The sequence below is a fragment of the Salvelinus alpinus genome, chromosome 16 (genome assembly GCF_045679555.1).
Source record: "Salvelinus alpinus chromosome 16, SLU_Salpinus.1, whole genome shotgun sequence".
Taxonomy (NCBI): Eukaryota; Metazoa; Chordata; class Actinopteri; order Salmoniformes; family Salmonidae; genus Salvelinus; species Salvelinus alpinus.
The window spans coordinates 32,250,911-32,271,976 of record NC_092101.1 but is presented as its reverse complement, the minus strand read 5'-3'; the positions used below and the strand labels follow the sequence as shown (position 1 = coordinate 32,271,976).

Below are 21,066 nucleotides of genomic sequence, written 5' to 3'. Positions count from 1 at the left end.
GTTCTTAGCTTTCAGCTACTCAATAGACTCTTTGTTGTTTCTTTATCTACGCAATGGGGCTGTAGCCTACCTGTACCCAATAACTTAACACAGAGGGCTATACCTTTTAAAAGGGGTGTTGTCAAACTCCAGACAGAGCTATACGTGTCACATCTGCAGCCAGTCTGAGATTTGAGTCATTTGACACCTTCAAGTATTCAAACGAACATGGAGCAATGCATTCCTCAACTAATTAGGTCAGATTTGTAGCCACTACCCTAGGCTACCTCCTCAACTTTTTAGAAGACTTACACGAATCATGCACTTGACCTATTTGAAACTTAGACCGATTGTTTCAAAGTATTAAATACTATTATAATCTATTCCCACATTTTTTGGGGGGGGTTCTGCTGTCATGGAATGCCTTTCCCATACTAAAGATAGACTCATAGAATCAAGTGCTATTTGCATGTATAAATATCACTTTGCTCCACTGTGTCCATTCCATTCAAACATGAAAACAATATGTGAAATGCATTATATGGGTATCATGTCTCTGCATGCCCTACTGTGAACTGTAAACCATTGTTCTAGAAACAGATTCATGCAGTAGCCTACTTTAAAGGCAAAGGGATCTTTGCACTTTGAAGGTAATCTGCCACAACAACTGCTAATGGAGTATGCCCACATTAATAGAACATTAATAACACCTTTCAGTTATGGGAGTCACTCACCCCAGTTACACTGTAGCTGGAATTCATGCAAATTCCGAAGCATTTATAACATATTATGATAATCTATGATTATGACCTAACTCAAATAATATTGACTTTATATGAAAGTTGATCTACAGTTGAAGTCGGAAGTTTACATACACTTAGGTTGGAGTCATTAAAACTTGTTTTTCAACCACTCTACAAATTTCTTGTTAACAATCTATAGTTTTGGCAAGTCAGTTAGTGTATGACACAAGTAATTTTTCCAACAATTGTTTACAGACAGATTATTTCACTTATAATTCACTGTATTACAATTCCAGTGGGTCAGAAGTTTACATACGCTAAGTTGACTGTGCCTTTAAACAGCTTGGAAAATTCCAGAAAATTATGTCATGGCTTTAGAAGCTTCTGATAGGCTAATTGACATAATTTGAGTCAATTGGAGGTGTACCTGTGGATCTATTTCAAGGCCTACCTTCAAACTCAGTGCCTCTTTGCTTCACATCATGGGAAAATCAAAAGAAATCAGCCAAGACCTCAGAAAACAATGGTAGACCTCCATAAGTCTGGTTCATCCTTGGGAGCAATTTCCAAACGCCTGAAGGTACCACGTTCATCTGTACAAACAATAGTACGCAAGTATAAACACCATGGGACCACGCAGCCGTCATACCGCTCAGGAAGGAGACGCGTTCTGTCTCCTAGAGATGAACGTACTTTGGATTGCAAATCAATCCCAGAACAACAGCAAAGGACCTTGTGAAGATGCTGGAGGAAACAGGTACAAAAGTATCTATATCCACAGTAAAACGAGTCCTATATCGACATAACCTGAAAGGCCGCTCAGCAAGGAAGAAGCCACTGCTCCAAAACCGCCATAAAAAAGCGCCATAAAAAAGCCAGACTACGGTTTGCAACTGCACATGGGGACAAAGATGGTACTTTTTGGAGAAATGTTCTCTGGTCTGATGAAACAAAAATAGAACTGTTTGGCAATAATGACCATCGTTATGTTTGGAGGAAAAAGGGGGAGGCTTGCCAGCCGAAGAACACCATCCCAACCGTGAAGCACGGGGGTGGCAGCATCATGTTGTGGGGGTGCTTTGCTGCAGGAGGGACTGGCGCACTTCACAAAATAGATGGCATCATGAGGGAGGAAAATTATGTGGATATATTGAAGCAACATCTCAAGACATCAGTCAGGAAGTTAAAGCTTGGTCACAAATGGGTCTTCCAAATGGACAATGACCCCAAGGATACTTCCAAAGTTGTGACACAATTACAGCAAAGTCAAGGTATTGGAGTGGCCATCACAAAGCCTTGACCTCAATCCCATAGAAAATTTGTGGGCAGAACTGAAAATGCGTGTGCGAGCAAGGAGGCCTACAAATCTGACTCCATTACTCCATCTCTGTCAGGAGGAATGGGCCAAAATTAACCCAACTTATTGTGGGAAGCTTGTGGAAGGATACCCGAAACGTTCCCTAAGACAGGGAATCTTTACTAGGATTAAATGTCAGGAGTTGTGAAAAACAGAGCTTAAATGTATTTGGCTAAGGTGTATGTAAACTTCCAATTTCAACTGTACACTCTGGCTTCACGCACACGCACGCACGCACGCACGCACGCACGCACGCACGCACGCACGCACGCTTGCACGCACGCACACACACACACACACACACACACACACACACACACACACACACACACACACACACACACACACACACACACACACACACACACACACACACACACACACACACAGTAAATTCCTCCTTGTAAACCGATTTCCCAGTTTGACTTAATAAATGAGATGGACTAGGCAAGTTATCCTCAAATTGATTATATGTAACTTGACAAGGTCAAATATAAGATGCCAGAATTCGCAGAATGCACGGCATAGCAAAACATCATGTGTACAGTATTGCATCCCAAATGTCACCCTATTCCCTATATAGTGCATTACTCTTGGCCAGGCCCCATAGGGCGCTCTGGTCAAAGGTAGTGCACTATGTAGGGAATAGGGTGCCATTTGGAATACAACTTGAGTCTGCTGTCTTGACGCGCTCATACTGCTATAAATGAAGACGCCAGGGACTACTGTAACGGGAGTACACTGCCCTGAATTATCAACTCAGATGAGCAGCTGCAGTGAGAGATGAGATATTTTAGTAATCCTTAGGAAGGATATAGTACCAAGGACCACATATATTTTAGTAGCAAAAGGAAATAAGGGCAGAATGATTGGATGATGTGGCATACATTGACAATATCCTCTTAGTATAAACCATTGAATCTATAGGAAATGTCCTTTTGAAGGTACTTCAGTAGCCAACACTGCCATTGGACCATTGCCATTGAAGGGAACATTTGTGTATCACTTTTAAAACTCAAGTTTTGATACTGTATGATACGCTATATTAATGTGTGGATACATAAAGACCATTTTTATTTCTTTATTACAGGTGGGTTTTCAGAAGACCGTAGAGTGGAACCAATGGTTTGGAACAGATTGGTAAGGAATGACTGCTTTTGAATCATCTATTAGTAAACCACAAGCATTAGTAACATGTCAACAATTGTATTTTGTGCTGAACCATATTAACCATAACCTTTTACTGCAGTTTGCTAAATCAGGGTTTTGGTAGTCTTAAACAAATCTAATTTGAAACCAAAGTATATACTTCACACACATGGTTATGGGCTTAAGAAAAATACACCTGTACCATGTCAGATATGTCAGATATAGAGTTGAAATGTATTCAATTGTGAGTTTGCGTCCCAATATTACACTTTATATCACAAAAGACTAAAATATAACAAAACCATTTGACAAAGAAACACAAGAATTTAAGCTGTTTAAAAAAATATATAAAAATATTAACATTCCACCCATGAGGCCGCTAGTACTGCAGGAAAGGGCTACCTAACTTTGTATACTTCAATAAATGTATATTAAATTCAAAATTTAAGAAAATGTCATGCATGACTGATAATGTTTTTCAGGTTATATTGAAGGAAAGGGATCTTAACGCACAATAATGTGACAGTATGTTGTTGAGGTGTGATGATTGTGAGACGCAGTTGTGTTTTTCCATACATACTGCCATAACACCTGAACCTGTAGCTCAGAGCTGTGAACTGCTATGTGCTAGGTGTGATTAGATTAAGCAGAGTCAAATTAAATCTCAGATGTCACTTCCGTGTCTGCATCCCAAATTGCACCCTATTCCCTACAGTATATAGTGCACTAATTTTGACCAAGAGCCACAGGGAATAGGGTAACATTTGGGATGCACACCATTTGTCACTGCCATCTCCAACACTACACTACACTACACTTGGCAGGTCATAGGCAGTGTTAAGTCTATTTCCTGTTACTCTGATTATACCTCCAGTCATACACATAGACCAAGAAGAGATTGACGCAAAACAATATGAGTGTGATTTTAAGTGTTGTTATGTGATCTAGTAATATTGTAATATTTAAATTAATATTCTATTTTCTTGAATGACATACTTTCATGGTACGTTTGATCTATATCCCAGGTAACAGGGGACGTCCTCAGGACAATCACAACGTTCACAGTTGGTCCCTTACTGGGACTATATAGTGCATCATGTGTAGAGAGAGAGAGAGGTTTCTAGCCCCTTGCAGGTCTCCTGGGGTTTTGACTCCTAAACTCACTGGGCACTCCAGTAACACAGACTTGTTGAAGTGGCTCTACAGTGTCAGCCAATCTGTCTGTTCTCCTCAAACATGTCTGTCAGGTTACAGAGCGTTCCCACCACTAAGGGGCACAATATGATCACTAATGCCTTAACCCCCCCATTCAGAGGAGTTGAGTTACAGGTCTAGATGAACAATGGCACATAACAATAGGCAAGCATTACAGTGATTAATTACTATTTTTGATTTGTCATTGCAGTCTATAATTTTTAGAGAAGTATTTGTAGAGTCTGCCAACAGTGAAGGCAGTCGCTATAAGACAATCACAAAAAAAAGCAATATTTCAGGAGAAAAAAGGATTGAAACATTTTCATTGTGTTCCATACTAAATTAAACTACATTTCTAAGATGCTAACTGTATACAAGATTTACTTATGACTGAAATAGATACGTCTACACCAAGTCTACAGTATGTTGAATGCACATATAAATACAGGTATGTTTAGTGATATTTAAAAGAAATAGAAAGTATTAGTATTTCCAATCTGTAGCTCTGTAGTAATAATATAATCCTCATAATGTGACCACATAATGTCATCCAAATTAACCACAGACAAGAAGGCCCAATCGGAAAAGACGTTTGAAATTTTTTGTGCAGATTCCAGGATCAATACAACCAAGGCCGGAAGAATGTTCTATTGATGTGGAAGCTATTCACTCATTGAGCGCCAATTAACCAAAAATGTAAGCCCTGTGTTTGTATTGATTGAGAGGGTAACAGCAGAAGTTTGCCACTAAATTAGTAACAAGGCAGCTGGACCTTTCTGTGATATCTATCAAGGTTGTGGCCATCCTAATTAAATTTCCCATTTATTCTCAGAGTTGGATGTGACATTTTTGAGATTTGAGCGTAGGGCTACACAGGCTAGACTTGACGCTCCGGTACCGCTTGCCGTGTGGTAGCAGAGAGAACAGTCTATGACTAGGGTGGTTGGAGTCTTTGACAGTTTTTAGGGCCTTCCTCTGACACCGCCTGGTATAGAGGTCCTGGATGGCAGGAAGCTTGGCCCCAGTGATGTACTGGGCCATTCACACTACCCTCTGTAGTGCCTTGCGGTTGGAAGCTGAGCAGTTGCCGTACCAGGCAGTGATGCAACCAGTCAGGATGCTCTCGATGGTGCAGCTGTAGAACCTTTTGAGGATCTGAGGACCCATGCCAAAGCTTTTCAGTCTCCTGAGGGGGAATATGTTTTGTCGTGCCCTCTTCACGACTGTCTTGGTGTGTTTGGACATGTTAGTTTGTTGGTGATGTGGACACCAAGGAACTGGAAACTCTATACCTGCTTCACTGCAGCCCCGTCGATGAGAATGGGGGCGTGCTCGGTCCTCTTTTTCCTGTTGTCCACAATCATCTCCTTTGTCTGGATCACGTTGAGGGAGAGGTTGTTGTCCTGGCACCACATGGCCAGGTCTCTACCCTCCTCCCTAAAGGCTGTCTCGTCGTTGTCGGTGATCAGGCCTACCACTGTTGTATCATTGGCAAACTTAATGATGGTGTTGGAGTTGTGCCTGGCCGTGCAGTCATGAGTGAACAGGGAGTACATGAGGGGACTATGCATGCACCCCTGAGGGGCCCCTGTGTTGAGGATAAGCGTGGCAGATGTGTTGTTACCTACCCTAACCACCTGGGGGCGGCCCTTCCGGAAGTCCAGGATCCAGTTGCAGAGGGAGGTGTTTAGTCCCAGGGTCCTTAGCTTATTGATGAGCTTTTCGGGCACTATGGTGTTGAACGCTGAGCTGTAGTCAATGAATAGCATTCTCACATAGGTGTTCCTTTTGTCTAGGTGGGAAAGGGCAGTGTGGAGTGCAATAGAGATTGCACCATCTGTGGATCTGTTGGGGTGGTATGCAAATTGGAGTGGGTCTAGGGTTTCTGGGATAATGGTGTTGTTGTGAGCCATGACCAGCCTTTCAAAGCACTTCATGGCTACAGACGTGAGTGCTACGGTTGGGTAGTCATTTAGGCAGGTTACCTTAGTGTTTTTGGGCACAGGCACTATGGTGGCTCCTTGAAAACGGCAGCTCTAGCCTTTAGCTCAGTGTGCATGTTGCCTGTAATCCATGGCTTCTGGTTGGGGTATGTACGTACGGTCACTGTGGGGACGACGTCATCGATGCACTTATTGATGAAGCCAATGACTGATGTGGTGTACACCTCAATGCCATTGGAGGAATCCCAGAACATATTCCAGTCTGTGCTAACAAAACAGTCCTGTAGCTTAGCATCTGTTTCATCTGACCACTTTTTAATTGATCTAGTCATTGGTGCTTCCTGCTTTTCTGAGCCTACCGTTATACTTATGGTTAGTTGTTACATAGTGATGAACCTTCCTTTCTCTCCTCTCAACCATCTCAGGGAGACAAATCCTCATCTAATCAGCTCCTTCTAGACACATTCCTGCCAGCTTGATTTATAAATGACCTTCAAAAGGATAGATCAGGGACATTTTTTCATATTATGTTTTTGAAGGATTTGTATGCCATTTTTAGGGCAGTGCAAATGCTCCCTTAAACTAAGTCCTGTTCTGATTTGAGTATTATTCACTTCTTAAGAGGGGTAAGATCGCTGCATGGTCAGCTGTCCATACTAATGCCGCTGGGAACCGCTGGGAATCTCATTATTCTGACTGCAGAGGTTATATTACAAATCTTTAAAAAATTGCATTGAAGGACTGTTACCTGGTAAATTACAGTATCCTACTCAGATATTTGGAATACGTGTTTGATATTATGAAGACAGGAGTAAAACAATATATTTTTTATCATTGGTACAGTTATTATTCTAATCAAATCAATGTTTATTGTTCACGTACACAGATTAGCAGATGTTATCTGTCACGCCCTGACCTTAGTTATCTCAGTTTTCTTTATTATTTTGGTTAGGTCAGGGTGTGACGAGGGTGGTATCGGTGTTTTTGTCTTGTCTAGGGGTTTTTGTATATCTATGGGGTTTTGGTATTGTCTAGGTAATGTAGGTCTATGGTGGCCTAAATTGGTTCCCAATCAGAGACAGCTGTTTATCATTGTCTCTGATTGGGGATCCTATTTAGGTTGCCATTTTCCATTTTGGTTTTGTGGGTTATTGTCTATGTGATGTTGCATGTCTGCACTCGTGTCATTTAGCGTTCACGTTCGTTTTGTTATTTTGTATAGTTTGTTCAGTCTTCTACGTTATTAAAAATAAAATGTATTATCATCACGCTGCGCCTTGGTCTCCTCACTACGACGATCGTGACATTATCGCAGATGCAACGAAATGCTTGTTTCTAGCTCCAACAGTGCAGTAATAACTAGCAAAAAAAACAATACTCACATAATCTAAAAATAACGAAATTGAGAAATATCAGAACGAGCAATGTCAGAGTCCGGAATATAAATAAATATATATAGTGGTGTGTATAGACAGTATGAACAGTATATGAATAGATAAGGTGTGTACAGCAGTAGTTATATAGGATGAGCCATGACTAGAATACAGTATATCCATATAAAGTGGCTCATATATAACATCATGAAGTACACAGTATCTTGCCTTTCATAGTTCAGTCTTCTAGTGTTGTGTTGTGTGTTGAGTTTCTGCCGGTGAAGTGTTGTGTCCAGTCCACCTGTGTGTACAGGACAGGAAGGCTGCAGCAGGGCCATCTGTTGGTCACTGTTGGTATTGGAAGAGGTCCAGTTATACACATGATCAAGTTACAGTAATATACCTCTCGTGATACAAATCTGACAAGTACTCCCATGTGACTATGACAATCATAGATTAATGTTAGCTCAAACCAGTACTCAGTTATCTGATAGATAACTTGTTGGGGTAATTGAGGATTTGGTCAATCTCTACTTTATTACTCATATCTTGCTCTATTGATGTAAAGATATAAAAATACATATTTAAACAGAAAGCGATTAAGGGAGTGTGTCTTACAGATACACATGTTCAGCTGGTTGAGAGTAATGATTGATAGTCATAAACTGAATCGTTAGAGATTCAAATTTGAACGAGCTATAAGTTATAGTTTCAGACTCTCACTCTGCATGTTTGACTGATTGATAGTGATTAATAGTATTTAACTGTAATAAACCGAATCGTTAGAGATTCAAATATTTTTAGGGCTTCCAAATCAGGATTTCAATGTGAGTAAATCTGATGAAAGCACTGCCTGGCGAACATTTGACTGAGTCTTTGAAGGGTCAACTTGAAATGAATCCCACAGCATCGGTTAATAAAACAGAAAGTTAGTGAGAAGAAAAGAACAAACTAACAAATTAAATAAAAGGAATGAAAGATTAAATCATCCTTCACGAAAACAGTATTCTGTGGATATTTTTTCTGAACGCTCACAAACTGATGCAATCACGCTTACAGCAGCATAATACATGAAGTTATATCATGTTATAGTCATATCATGCATTAGCAATAGACGCCATAAGCTCTGTCTATAATTTATGAATCTATATTTAAAATCACAGATAGCAGGTGGAAGAAGACTACTTACAATGGTATTTAGTACAGTTGTAATGTTGCTACATCCTTACAATAAAATAAAAGATCTCAGAACAATAGGGGGGGTAAGTCAGTCGTCAAAAAAGGGACATTTGTGAACCTCTTTGATTTGCTCTGATTTCTTTTGATCTGGAAATGAGAGGGAGGGAGGTTTTTAAAATCTCCTTAAACCCCCCAGGCCTGACCAGCCTCCCATAGGGTTAATGACCGGGGCCTAGTCTGTGTTGATTAATACACATACTCAGAGGATGGACGTGGGGAGTGTGTGTGTGTAGAGAGTTTATGTGTGTGTATCTCAGTGTGTGTGTGTGTGTCAAACCCTCGCCTGTGATCAGTGGCTAAGGGTTAGACGGTAGACGCCAGCCCACCCCACCTCTCCACGGTGTACCTCCATTGATAAGATTATATTAATTGGTATGAATAGAGAGGGCTTTCTCCTCCTACTCCACCTCTCCTTGTATACGTTTACCATTATACTCATTAGATTCCCCAGTGCGGTGCCTCCCAGCCAGCTTCCCTTGTCCTCCACATCCCCCTGGGGTCTCCTGGGAGGCAATTTGCATCTCTCCATGGAGCCTCTCTGGGGTTATTGAGGAAATATTAGCCTCTTTTCTTCCCCGGCCGACCCTTTGATTTATTTGGAGGCTGGGCTGGTAGAGTGGCAGGCCCATGTTAATGACTGGTCCTGGTGCAGGACCCCTGGTGCAAGCCACTCTTTGATCCACGCTGGAAAGGTGCAATTGACAAGCACCACTGAATAATCATATTATGTGTGTGTGTGTGTGTGTGTGTGTGTGTGTGTGTGTGTGTGTGTGTGTGTGTGTGTGTGTGTGTGTGTGTGTGTGTGTGTGTGTGTGTGTGTGTGTGTGTGTGTGTGTGTGTGTGTGTGTGTGTGTGTGTGTGTGTGTGTGTGTGGGGGGGGGGGGAAGAGGTCTGTGTGTGAGTCTCGGTGTATATGTGTGTGTACTGTATGCACAGCTTAGATAGGTGGACCTTGAGAAATGACAAGAGGGAATCCCATTGCTGTCAGGGTCAGTGCGTTCAAGTTGCTCAGTGTCTCTGATCACCCAGAGTGCATTGTGGGTTAGATTATAAAGGTTAATAAATAAAATTATGTTTGATTGGAAAGGTTTGTGTTTGCTTACTTGTATCCCTAGCTATATCTATGTGTTTTTTATTATTTTATTGTTTGCTTGGAAGGGGAAAGTTATTTTCCTTCCTTCGAACAAGGAACAGTTCATGGGCAGTTGTTATTATTATTGTTAGACTTTGCAGATCATTTACTTCTTGTTTATGGGCCTAGGACTAAGGACCACATCCCCACTTCTGGCCAGCCATATAGTTCAGTTCAGCTGCCACACAGTAGGTGTAGCAATCTAACAACACTCTAACGACCTGCTAGATTACACGTTCTTTACCTGGAGAATACACTAATTGCCGAAAGTATTTTAAAACGGAATAATATTATCGGAGAACACACAGATTTAAAAGTATAAAGTACTTTAAATGAGGGACAATGCTCTGTTCTACTGATGATGAATAATGCTGAATCAATTGAGTTTGGCTTGCTTTGTACTGTAGCTAGCTAGTGAGAGGTCCTTGTTATAGCCCCTGCTGCCTGATCCATCCTTGCCACGTACTCTGTACGACTGACGGAGCCAGATATTCATATTATGTTTTTAAAGAAAGGTAATGAGAGGTTTTTCATCCTGATGTGTGCGATGCTTGACATTCCTCCAGATGTAAGCGTGCTGATGCCTGCTCACTCGGCAGAGAGAGGAGCCTGTCCTCCGTTTGGAGAGGAGTTTGACACTGACATCTCTTTCATTTGATTGGTCACGTGTCTGACTACAGAAAAGTGGCAGTGACAAAGTTTTATAGGCCTATATTTTATATAATTCCATCTCAACAAAAAGACAGGGTGCAATCTGAGCATGCCTGATCATGATCATAGCAATTGCTTGTATCATGCATATAGCCCCGAAGTATTTATATATGGTGAGCTCTCACATTTATTAAAAGCCAAAACCCATACAACTAATAAATAAAATAAATAAATAAAAATAGCAAAGCTACCAATGCATTCTATATCTAGGCCTACATCACACATTCAAAACAGATGAGAAGATATGAATCAACAGCTCATGTCATGAAGGATGCAACAAACACAGTAGTACATGGAAATGTGCCATTTTCAACAGGCATGAACAGCACTGCACAGCTTGCCAGAACCAGCCGAGTAGATGAGTGTGGCTGCTTTGGTTAGGGTGTGTCCCAAATGGCAACTTATTCCCCATTTAGAGCCATAGGACTCTGGTCAAAAGTAGTGCACTACTGTATATAGGGAATACAGTGCCATTTGGGACTTAGCCAGTGAGTGTTTTCTTCTCAGTATTTGTGTGTATCTAAACAGAACAGATATGATGTTCATGAACCATCTGTCTGCTGTAGTATTCACAGTGGCTGTGTCCCAAATGGCACCCTACTCCCTATATAGAACACTGCCTTTGACCAGAGCCCATAGGGAAAGTAGCTGTTCCTCTGTCGCCACTGGCCCTGGTCTCCTCCTCATTGTGTGAGAGAGAGAACTCACTAAAACGGTCACATGAATGCTTGAAAAAAACCTCAGACCTAAGATTTTTTTTCTTCTTAAAAAGGAGAGAAGTTTAAAACTAACAAAGCCCAGGGAAATCCCCATCAGACATCCCTCCCTTAATCCATTTAATTTTGAAAGGTATTGTTTAAAGCTTCAAAGTTGATATAGTTTAATCCACTCTCTAACACTACGGGCAGAAAATGAGGCCATGTCAGCAGTTTGAACAGATATAATCTACTCCACACAACAGAAAAGCCTCGTGCTAGACAAGGTTGCATAGGTTCCCTGTGAACTCAAGCGTTTGATGTTGCTACCTGCTATTGAACATGACTTCTGTCTTAACCCAACTGTCACTCGCTCCCTGTCCTCTTTTATCACTCCCAATGTTCTCTCTACACCTTTTTTTCATCAGTAAATCTACCATCACAGCCATTTCATTTATTCTCTTTCTGTTTTTTAGAGAAAAGCGCATGACAAGGTTTGAGGGTTTGGTGCAAGGTGTATTTTTTTTACATGCTCTTTAGTCTTAACTCTGTGAAATGAAACTAGCCCACTTGGTTTTTACTGGCAGGATGTATTATTCTTTTGTTTAGTGAAATTCGGGGCTTGCTTTCAGAGCGTTTCTGGCTAGTTGAATTTGAGTCCACTCAACATTGCCACAACTTTACATCACTATTGCCTTCATGGTGTGTAATCAGCGTTTTGTTCTCTGTTTTTGTTATTGTTCCATAGAATAGAAAGAAAGCTCAAGGCATGTTCTATTATTCTTACATTCTTCTGAACCTTTGTTTACTGAGTCCAAATATACACACCACAACCTATTTTAGAACATAGGCTATTAATATATCATTTTAATCTATAACTGTGTCTGTGTCCCAAATGGTTCCCTATTGCCTATATAGTACACTACTTTTGACCATAGCCCTGTCAGCCCTGGTCAAAAGTAGTGCACTTGTGACTAAAGCATTTCTTCTCATTAGAACTGTTTGAGTCAAATACATGTATTTTTACTCTAGCAGGGGATGACATTGTTTGGTTATCAAAGGCTTTGTGTAATTACATTACCATGATTCAGGCTGACAAGACTGAGTGCGTCTGCTCAGCATACAGGCATACATAATCACACCCCGAATCAGGATACAGGCATACATAATCACACCCCAAATCAGGATACATACATACATAATCATACCCCAAAATCCCTCTAGAGAGAGGGGATGCTATTATGATGTAGATGACCTTTTGTTGACAAGCTATCTGGATGATAAAAATGAACTTAATCAAGCCAAACGTCATGTCATGTACAAACGTCATGCATCAAGTCTGGAACCAACAGGACCCTGCACAGCTTCTACCCTCAAGCCATAAGACTGTTAAATAGCTAGTTAAATAGTTAACCTAATACCTACCCGGACTATCTGCATTGATCCCCCTTTGCACTAACTCTTTTGACTCATCACACTGCTGCTACTGCTTATTATCTATCCTGTTGCTTAGTCACTTTACCCCTACCTACAGTATATGTACAGATCTACCTCAATTGCCTCGTTCATGCCCCTGCACATCGACTCAGTACTGGTACCCCGTGTATACAGTATAGTCAAGTTAGCGTTACTCATTGTGTTTTTATTCCTTGTGTTATTATCTTTCTATTATTTTCAATTTTTCTCTCTGCATTGTTGGGAAGGGCCCTTAAGCAAGCATGTCACTGTTTGTCTACACCTGTTGTTTGCCAAGCATGTGACACATAACATTTGATTTGACGTATGAAACTGCCCACTTTATTCTCTTTATGAATACAAGCACCATTGAATTTATTGTAAATTCATAATTGTGAGCTCTACATTTACAGTAGTTGCTGAATAGCTGTGTTATTATTACTGTGTTATTATGAGGGTTGTAGGCTACACTAATCTTTTTGGGCCTGTTTCTCTTGTGTCTCTGCATGGGTCTGTCTGGGTAAAGGAGCAGTCTGTGATATTAACTATCATTTTTTAAAGTATATAACTTCTAAATGCCTCAAAAGCTTACCCCATTCTAAGCAAAAATATCTGGTGTCGCTGGGTCTATGTGGTTATTGGTTAACTGTAGGCTTTAGACCACACTGCAGAATATGAACTGAACCAAGCCTTTCCTAATCATTGTGGCATTGAGGAGAACAGTGCTGTGCTCTCCTCTCATTGGGAGTGCTGAAGAGTCCGACTGAATCTCTGCCTGTTTATTTTGATCCGTGGGTTTTGATACTCACACTTGAGAGGCAGCTTCATAAATTCACTATGTGTCAAATAAATCAATAGTTCCCATTAGCTGAGGAAGTTGTGGAGCTGCTGCAGTACTTGAAGGGCAGCGCCGGCCCCCCTTGTTGTTTAGATGTGTGTTTTCTCTCCCAGTGAAGGCAGAGGCAGAGACATGCTACATGGGGATGGGTGGCTGTCTGTTGATCTATCCAGACAGCTCCAGCGGTTGAACTGGTCTGGTTGACTGGTCCTGGTTGGGAAGAGGGAATTCCTTTGGACACTAGTCCCAAACTCAAAAGCCTTTAGCACTGATTCTCTACTGATGTTTAAGACTGGCTAGCCTGGCACTCTTTGTTTTGTGATGTTTTCAGGCTGTTCACATGATATTTTAGCCATTTCCTGGACATTATGATAAATATGGTGATGAATGGCGCAACAAAGATCTTTTCGTTATTTTTCTATTTGTAACAAAAAATTGCAATAAAAAATGTAATAAATGTAATATTTCTTTTGCAGGTTTTGCTGAGGGTCAAGAGTAAGACGTTTAAAGTTTTAAATGCTTTTCTACAATGCTTTTAAAGATAATGGGTCGCTGAGACAAGCTGGTTATTAAATATCTCAGAAAGGTTTATGTATCTTGGGAATCCAGAATAATAATGATAATATGCAATTATCGCCTCCCCTTTTCTTCTGTACAAACCTCAAGATAAGGTGCTATACGAGTGTTCCTGAAAGTGCTGATAGACCCGTAAAAAAAATAGTCAAAGAAAGAAAGAAAAAGCCAAGTAACATATTATACATATCTGGGAGGTGTTTCAGTAAGAGCTCTTGTTATTCCTTCAGTAGAATTTGGCTGAACATAAACGTTCCATTTCAGAGAATTCTAGAACATAATGATTACTGAACATTCTCTCATATAAGATGTCTTGAGGAATGATGCAGAGCTGGATTAATGGTAATACATCTCATTGATAAGATACAGATCGATCTATGCATACGGCATAAATGTATTTAAGCTTATAATCCTTGCAAATAGCTTCCAGAAAGGCAAAGTCAGCCTTTTAACATTGACAAAGTGAAGTAAATAGAAGCAAAAAATTTTTTTTCAATCGCATCCCTGTTGAACCCTGAATGTTTGCTTGTGGTTGTTATATATGGAGCAGAAAGAGAGAGAGAGAGAGAGAGAGTCATATCGCATGCTAGTAGCCCCACTAATGAGCCTTTAAAGCTGAAATCATATTCTGATGGCTTTGCCACCCTGCTGTTCGGGGGGTAGCAGTGAAGTTAGCTTTAAATGCAGAGCGTCTGTTCTGCCTCTCCCTCCCTGCTAACCCAAGCCCCTACAGTAACACCACAGCAGACGGAGGGAATAGGGAGCTCGGAAGGTTTTACCTCAGAGGTGGTAACAGTGAAGCCACTCATTAACACTGAATTTACCACTTTGTTAGCGACGTAGCTTCCTGCAGAGAGCAGCCAACACTGGATCATGTCAAATCCACTGAGTATACATTGTAGACTACACAATAGTTCCATCTCAAATGGCACCCTTTTCCCTATAAAGTGCACTACTTTTGACCAGAGCCCTTATCGGCCTTGGTCAAAAGTAGTGCAGTAAATAGGGAATAGGGTGCCATTTGGGATGCAGTCTATGTCTATCAGCTTGGGTTACAACAAGCCTGCCTGGACACTTCACATTGTACCAAGCTGTAAAATACATCACCTCGCCTCAGTCTCACAGCTTGGCTATTACAAGGCTGGGAAGAGTGTTAAATATTAGAAGATTTTATTCATGTATTTTCACTCTTTTAAGTGGCTTGTTTAACGATTAACATGTTCAACAGTTGAGTCTATATTACATTTAGCAATCTGTCAAATGTTGATTGCTGTTTATATGTTTGTTAGTGATGGGGGGGGGGAAATCGAGACATATTGTGATATTATTTTTTATTATATCGGTATTTGACTCAAAGTATACATTTGTTGGCTGCACCTGTGGCAAAACTCTTGCATCCTATAGCTTGGTGTCCATCTTTTACATTTACATTTACATTTAAGTCATTTAGCAGACGCTCTTATCCAGAGCGACTTACAAATTGGTGCATTCACCTTATGATATCCAATGGAACAACCACTTTACAATAGTGCATCTAACTCTTAAGGGGGGGGGGGGGGGTTAGAAGGATTACTTTATCCTATCCTAGGTATTCCTTAAAGAGGTGGGGTTTCAGGTGTCTCCGGAAGGTGGTGATTGACTCCGCTGACCTGGCGTCGTGAGGGAGTTTGTTCCACCATTGGGGTGCCAGAGCAGCGAACAGTTTTGACTGGGCTGAGCGGGAACTGTACTTCCTCAGAGGTAGGGAGGCGAGCAGGCCAGAGGTGGATGAACGCAGTGCCCTTGTTTGGGTGTAGGGCCTGATCAGAGCCTGAAGGTACGGAGGTGCCGTTCCCCTCACAGCTCCGTAGGCAAGCACCATGGTCTTGTAGCGGATGCGAGCTTCAACTGGAAGCCAGTGGAGAGAGCGGAGGAGCGGGGTGACGTGAGAGAACTTGGGAAAGTTGAACACCAGACGGGCTGCGGCGTTCTGGATGAGTTGTAGGGGTTTAATGGCACAGGCAGGGAGCCCAGCCAACAGCGAGTTGCAGTAATCCAGACGGGAGATGACAAGTGCCTGGATTAGGACCTGCGCCGCTTCCTGCGTGAGGCAGGGTCGTACTCTGCGAATGTTGTAGAGCATGAACCTACAGGAACGGGTCACCGCCTTGATGTTAGTTGAGAACGACAGGGTGTTGTCCAGGATCACGCCAAGGTTCTTAGCACTCTGGGAGGAGGACACAATGGAGTTGTCAACCGTGATGGCGAGATCATGGAACGGGCAGTCCTTCCCCGGGAGGAAGAGCAGCTCCGTCTTGCCGAGGTTCAGCTTGAGGTGGTGATCCGTCATCCACACTGATATGTCTGCCAGACATGCAGAGATGCGATTCACCACCTGGTTATCAGAGGGGGGAAAGGAGAAGATTAATTGTGTGTCGTCTGCATAGCAATGATAGGAGAGACCATGTGAGGATATGACAGAGCCAAGTGACTTGGTGTATAGCGAGAATAGGAGAGGGCCTAGAACAGAGCCCTGGGGGACACCAGTGGTGAGAGCACGTGGTGCGGAGACAGATTCTCGCCACGCCACCACTTCATCTTCTTAAATAGTTTGCCAACATGTTTTCAGCATTTTATTTTTCTGACTGATCAAACTTGTTTTCTCATAAACCTACAGTGAGCAATATGTTTGGAGCATCAAATCGCATCAAATACGTATAGAATCATGAGAATTGTGAGAATAGCAATACATACCTTATCAGCACCTAACTATTGTGATAATATCATATCGTGAGGTCCCTGGCAATTCCCAACCCTAATGTTTGTGTGTGTGTGTGTTCATGGGTGTGTGTGTTTATAGATGTATGTGTGTTTATATCTCTTTATGTCTGTGTGTGTGTATGTGTGAGTGAGTGTTTCCATGCGTGTGTTTGTGTGAGTGTATGTGAGACAGACAGATTGTGTAGCCCGACGCATGCCAATTTGTCAGGATTGGAGCAACAACAGTGTCGTGCTGGGACCCGTGTTAGCACCATCACAGAGTGCTAAGACTGAGTATGATCTCATTGGAAGTCTACTTTGTTCACATGGAAATTGGTCAATTTTAGCAGGCGTCTGGGAGCGTTCGGGGGAGGAACAGGAAGGTTGTATCCCAGAGGTGTGCTATGGTAATTAAGAGCCCTCACCGGGGTATCTGGGGCTAACAGCAGGGTTTGTTGTGAAGAGAAGTGGCGGACGAGGGTGTTAGGAAAATCATAATGCAGTAACAGAGAGTCGATCAGAAGAGTATTGTGGATGAATCTCTCATTGTGTGGAACAATTGGAGAGAAAGTAGGCAGAGCTGACACTGAACACTGACTGATTTTCTGTGTGTATAAGGAATAATAATTGTTTGTTATTCAACATAATATTAGCCTGTATTTTGACTTTGAACCAATACAAGTGTTATGGGTTGGGCTGTATATATTTCCATTTGCCACATTTAGACTTGTTTTAATCATCCATTTTTCATCGCCTTTAGCCCTCAAAACACAATATAAATTATTGAGTATGTTTTAAGCTGATTTGGTGATTTTTCTCTGTTTCTCTCTTCTCAGAACATACTGGGGAGATGGCTGATATAAAGCCAAATGCACAAGAGGACAAAGAAGGAGATGTGGTGGAACCAGTGTGTAACAGCTCCGTTGCCACTCAGGAGCCATTACAGCGTCACACATCCTCCCTTAAGAACAATGCTGCAAGGTTGTCAGAGCAGCTGTCCTCTGACAGACTCCCAAACCCTTTAAATGGAGCACAGCCCAGTCCATTTGTACCCAGCAGTGTCCCTGCTTTTCCCCACACAGCCCAAGCAGCCCATTCACTACCTTCCGTAGCACTTGTTAATGGACCTGCTTCACACCCCGCCTCAGAGGAGAGCTGTGGCCTGAACAAAGACAGCACAACGCCCAACACTGTCCTGGTGGAGGCCCAGGACGCCCAACTATGGCAAGCAGGGAGGGACACAAGCCCTCAGGTGTTACCGCCACCCAGTGAGCTTCAATCAGAAGCCCTGAAGAACCCAGCAGGGCCAGGGCCTGTTCTGAAAACACTAGCCACCACGCAGCCAGAGGCCAACAACACGTCACCATCTGACTCTGGGGAGAGTGAGGCTGAACTGCCCTACCAGGCCCGTGACGCCACCTTGTCAGACCACAGTCCACAGCCTCACCAAACGCCAATTAACCAAATATGGACGGCTGAGGGAGTCAAGGCTAGAGCTAGATCTATATGGGACTTAAACACCACAGAGTCCTCTGAGAGCTCGTCGGACGGTTCTGACGGGGCTGACTCACTACACTGGGATTCTCAGAAAGAGCTCATACGGGTGTTGTGGAACAATCGTAACGTTGACAGCAGCTTACAGGAAAACGCTGCGGGAGTGGGAGTGATGCCTCAGCTTACCAGCCAAAGACAGAGGAAGCGTAAAATACACCTGGTGGGTACGTCAGGCTCTCCTGAAAAAGTTTACAACAGCAGCTCGAATCACACCTACAAAAAGTGGCATATTGAAGAGGAGGAAGATGATGACGAGGATTTTGACATCGCCAACATAAATGATGAGGATTTCCCTTGTAAAAAGGCTGATGTACAATCTTCTGTGAATTCATGTCAAGAGCATCCCAGTGACAGTCCTGTAATCATCAAGAAACTGATTATAAGAGCAGATTGCCACGAAGACAATCACTCCGACTCCCTCTTTAGTAGAAAGCCCAAGCAGCTAAAGACAGAGCAATCCGAACAAGAACCATCGTTCTTCCCATGCACAAAGTGCAATGTTAATTTCAAGGAGAAAAGGCATTTGCATAGACATATGATCTATCATTTAGATGGGCATAATCATCAGATAGGCCACCATGAGAACGTTCCAAGGCCTTTTATATGCAGGGAGTGTGGGCGTTCGTTCCGCGATCGCAACTCCCTCCTCAAGCACATGATTATCCACCAGGAGAGACGGGAGAAACTTATGGAGGAGATCCAGGGACTCAACAAACTCCGAGACGAAGGCAGGAACGCCAAGCTGCAGTGCCCGCAGTGTGTGTTCGGGACCAACTGCCCCAAGACGTTTGTCCAGCACGCCAAGACACATGAGAAGGACAAACGTTATTACTGTTGCGAGGAGTGCAACCACATGGCCCTGACAGAACGGGAGCTTGAAGCACACCTGTACGCGGTACACTGTGACACACTGCAGTACAAATACAAGAACATGATCAAAGATGAGGAGTCAGAGTTTCCTACAGATAACAATGAAGATAATGAATCAAGATCTGTTCTGTTTCACTGTAAAGTGTGCCCTTTCAGCACCCAAAGTCAAAATGACCTGAAAAGCCATTGTGACCTAATACACCAGTTTTGTGAAGATGAATGTGAAAGTCCACCGTTTAACAAAGCATCTGACCATCAAGATCAATATAGGCTAGCTGGCCCGTCCAAAAAAGCAAATTTAAAACTACTACAGCTGAAGCAAAAGTTCTGTATTAAAAAGCCTGCTTTCTGGAAAAGAGCAGATTTGCCCTTTTGGTCTGGTAGTGTAGCTGACTTTTACACGAGAAACAAAGCAGACGCACAGAAGTATTACAAAGATCTTACAGCCTCCCAGTTCAAATACAGTCTTGGCAGCTCAACAAACAAGCTGTCACCATCTATGTGGAGGAGCGACAAGCCAAGCAAATTATCTCCCAAACCAACAGAGAAAATAGACGTGACAACAGGTCTCCCTTATGTTGAGGAAGACAATCAGCAATACAACCATGTCATTTCAGGAATCTCAGAAAGGACAAAATATCCCTCAAATGTAGATGTGTTGGTTACATCCAAGACGGCTAAAACAGGCCAGATGCTAAATCATAGCTATGACTCTGACAAGAGTCAGGGAGATAGCAACGACTTGACCTGCAGGAAGTCAGAGCCCCAAGCTGTTACCCAAAAGTCTCCATCCAAACGAAAAATGTCCACACCCTTCCGCAACACTGTGGAGAAGGTGGTTGATAATGATTTTCCAAAACTGAACCCAAAGTTAAAAGAGACTACCACTCCTGAAGACACAGAAGATGATGATTATGAGGACACATATGACTTTAGTGCCTACACCAGCGAGGCTACAGCCAATTTCCTGGATAGTAGTGAGAATGAGAGGAACCCCTACGCCCGTAGCTACTTCATACGCAGACAGAGGGGTTATTTTGTTAAAGAAGATCCTGCACCTGCTGCTGATGTCGGCCATTTTGAAAAGAACGCTACTCAGGCTGACCACCATTTTGAAAAGACTGAAGTCAAGGAGGGGGAGTATGACAGCGATGACATACAGAAGCTTATCATCAAAGAGGAGTGTATAGAAAGCTCAGTGTGTGACGATTCTCCGGAGTCACCCACCACCACCAAAACACACAACCAAAGTCTCTCCTATGAGTATGACGTCTCCCCTCCATTTGGGTCAGAAAGAAAGTCCTGCCCCTATTGTCCTGCTGTGTTTGAGTCTGGGGTGGGCTTGTCCAATCACGTGCGAGGGCACCTGCACAGGGTGGGGCTGAGTTATGATGCTCGTCACGTGGTGTCACCTGAGCAGGTAGCTTCACAGGACCGACAGCCACGCATACGCAGGAAGATCCCCTCTGTGGCACGGAGGATCAAAAAAGGTCAGCAACTTATTATATTTTCCCTGTCTTTA

The 21,066-nt window shown here is 42.5% G+C and overlaps 1 protein-coding gene across 2 annotated transcripts in view; it reads left to right on the top strand.

Moving 5' to 3' along the window:
- The window catches only part of LOC139541384 (zinc finger protein 644-like), a 34,118-nt gene that overhangs the window by 404 nt on the left and 12,648 nt on the right, over positions 1-21,066 (top strand). For both annotated transcript variants that reach the window (XR_011668338.1, XM_071345984.1), the window contains exons 2-3: positions 3,170-3,219; positions 17,957-21,034. Coding sequence is in view for 1 of the 2 variants with exons in the window: in XM_071345984.1 (XP_071202085.1) it covers positions 17,971-21,034 (3,064 nt within the window). In the remaining variant the exon portion in view is untranslated. The remainder of the gene's footprint in view (positions 1-3,169; positions 3,220-17,956; positions 21,035-21,066) is intronic.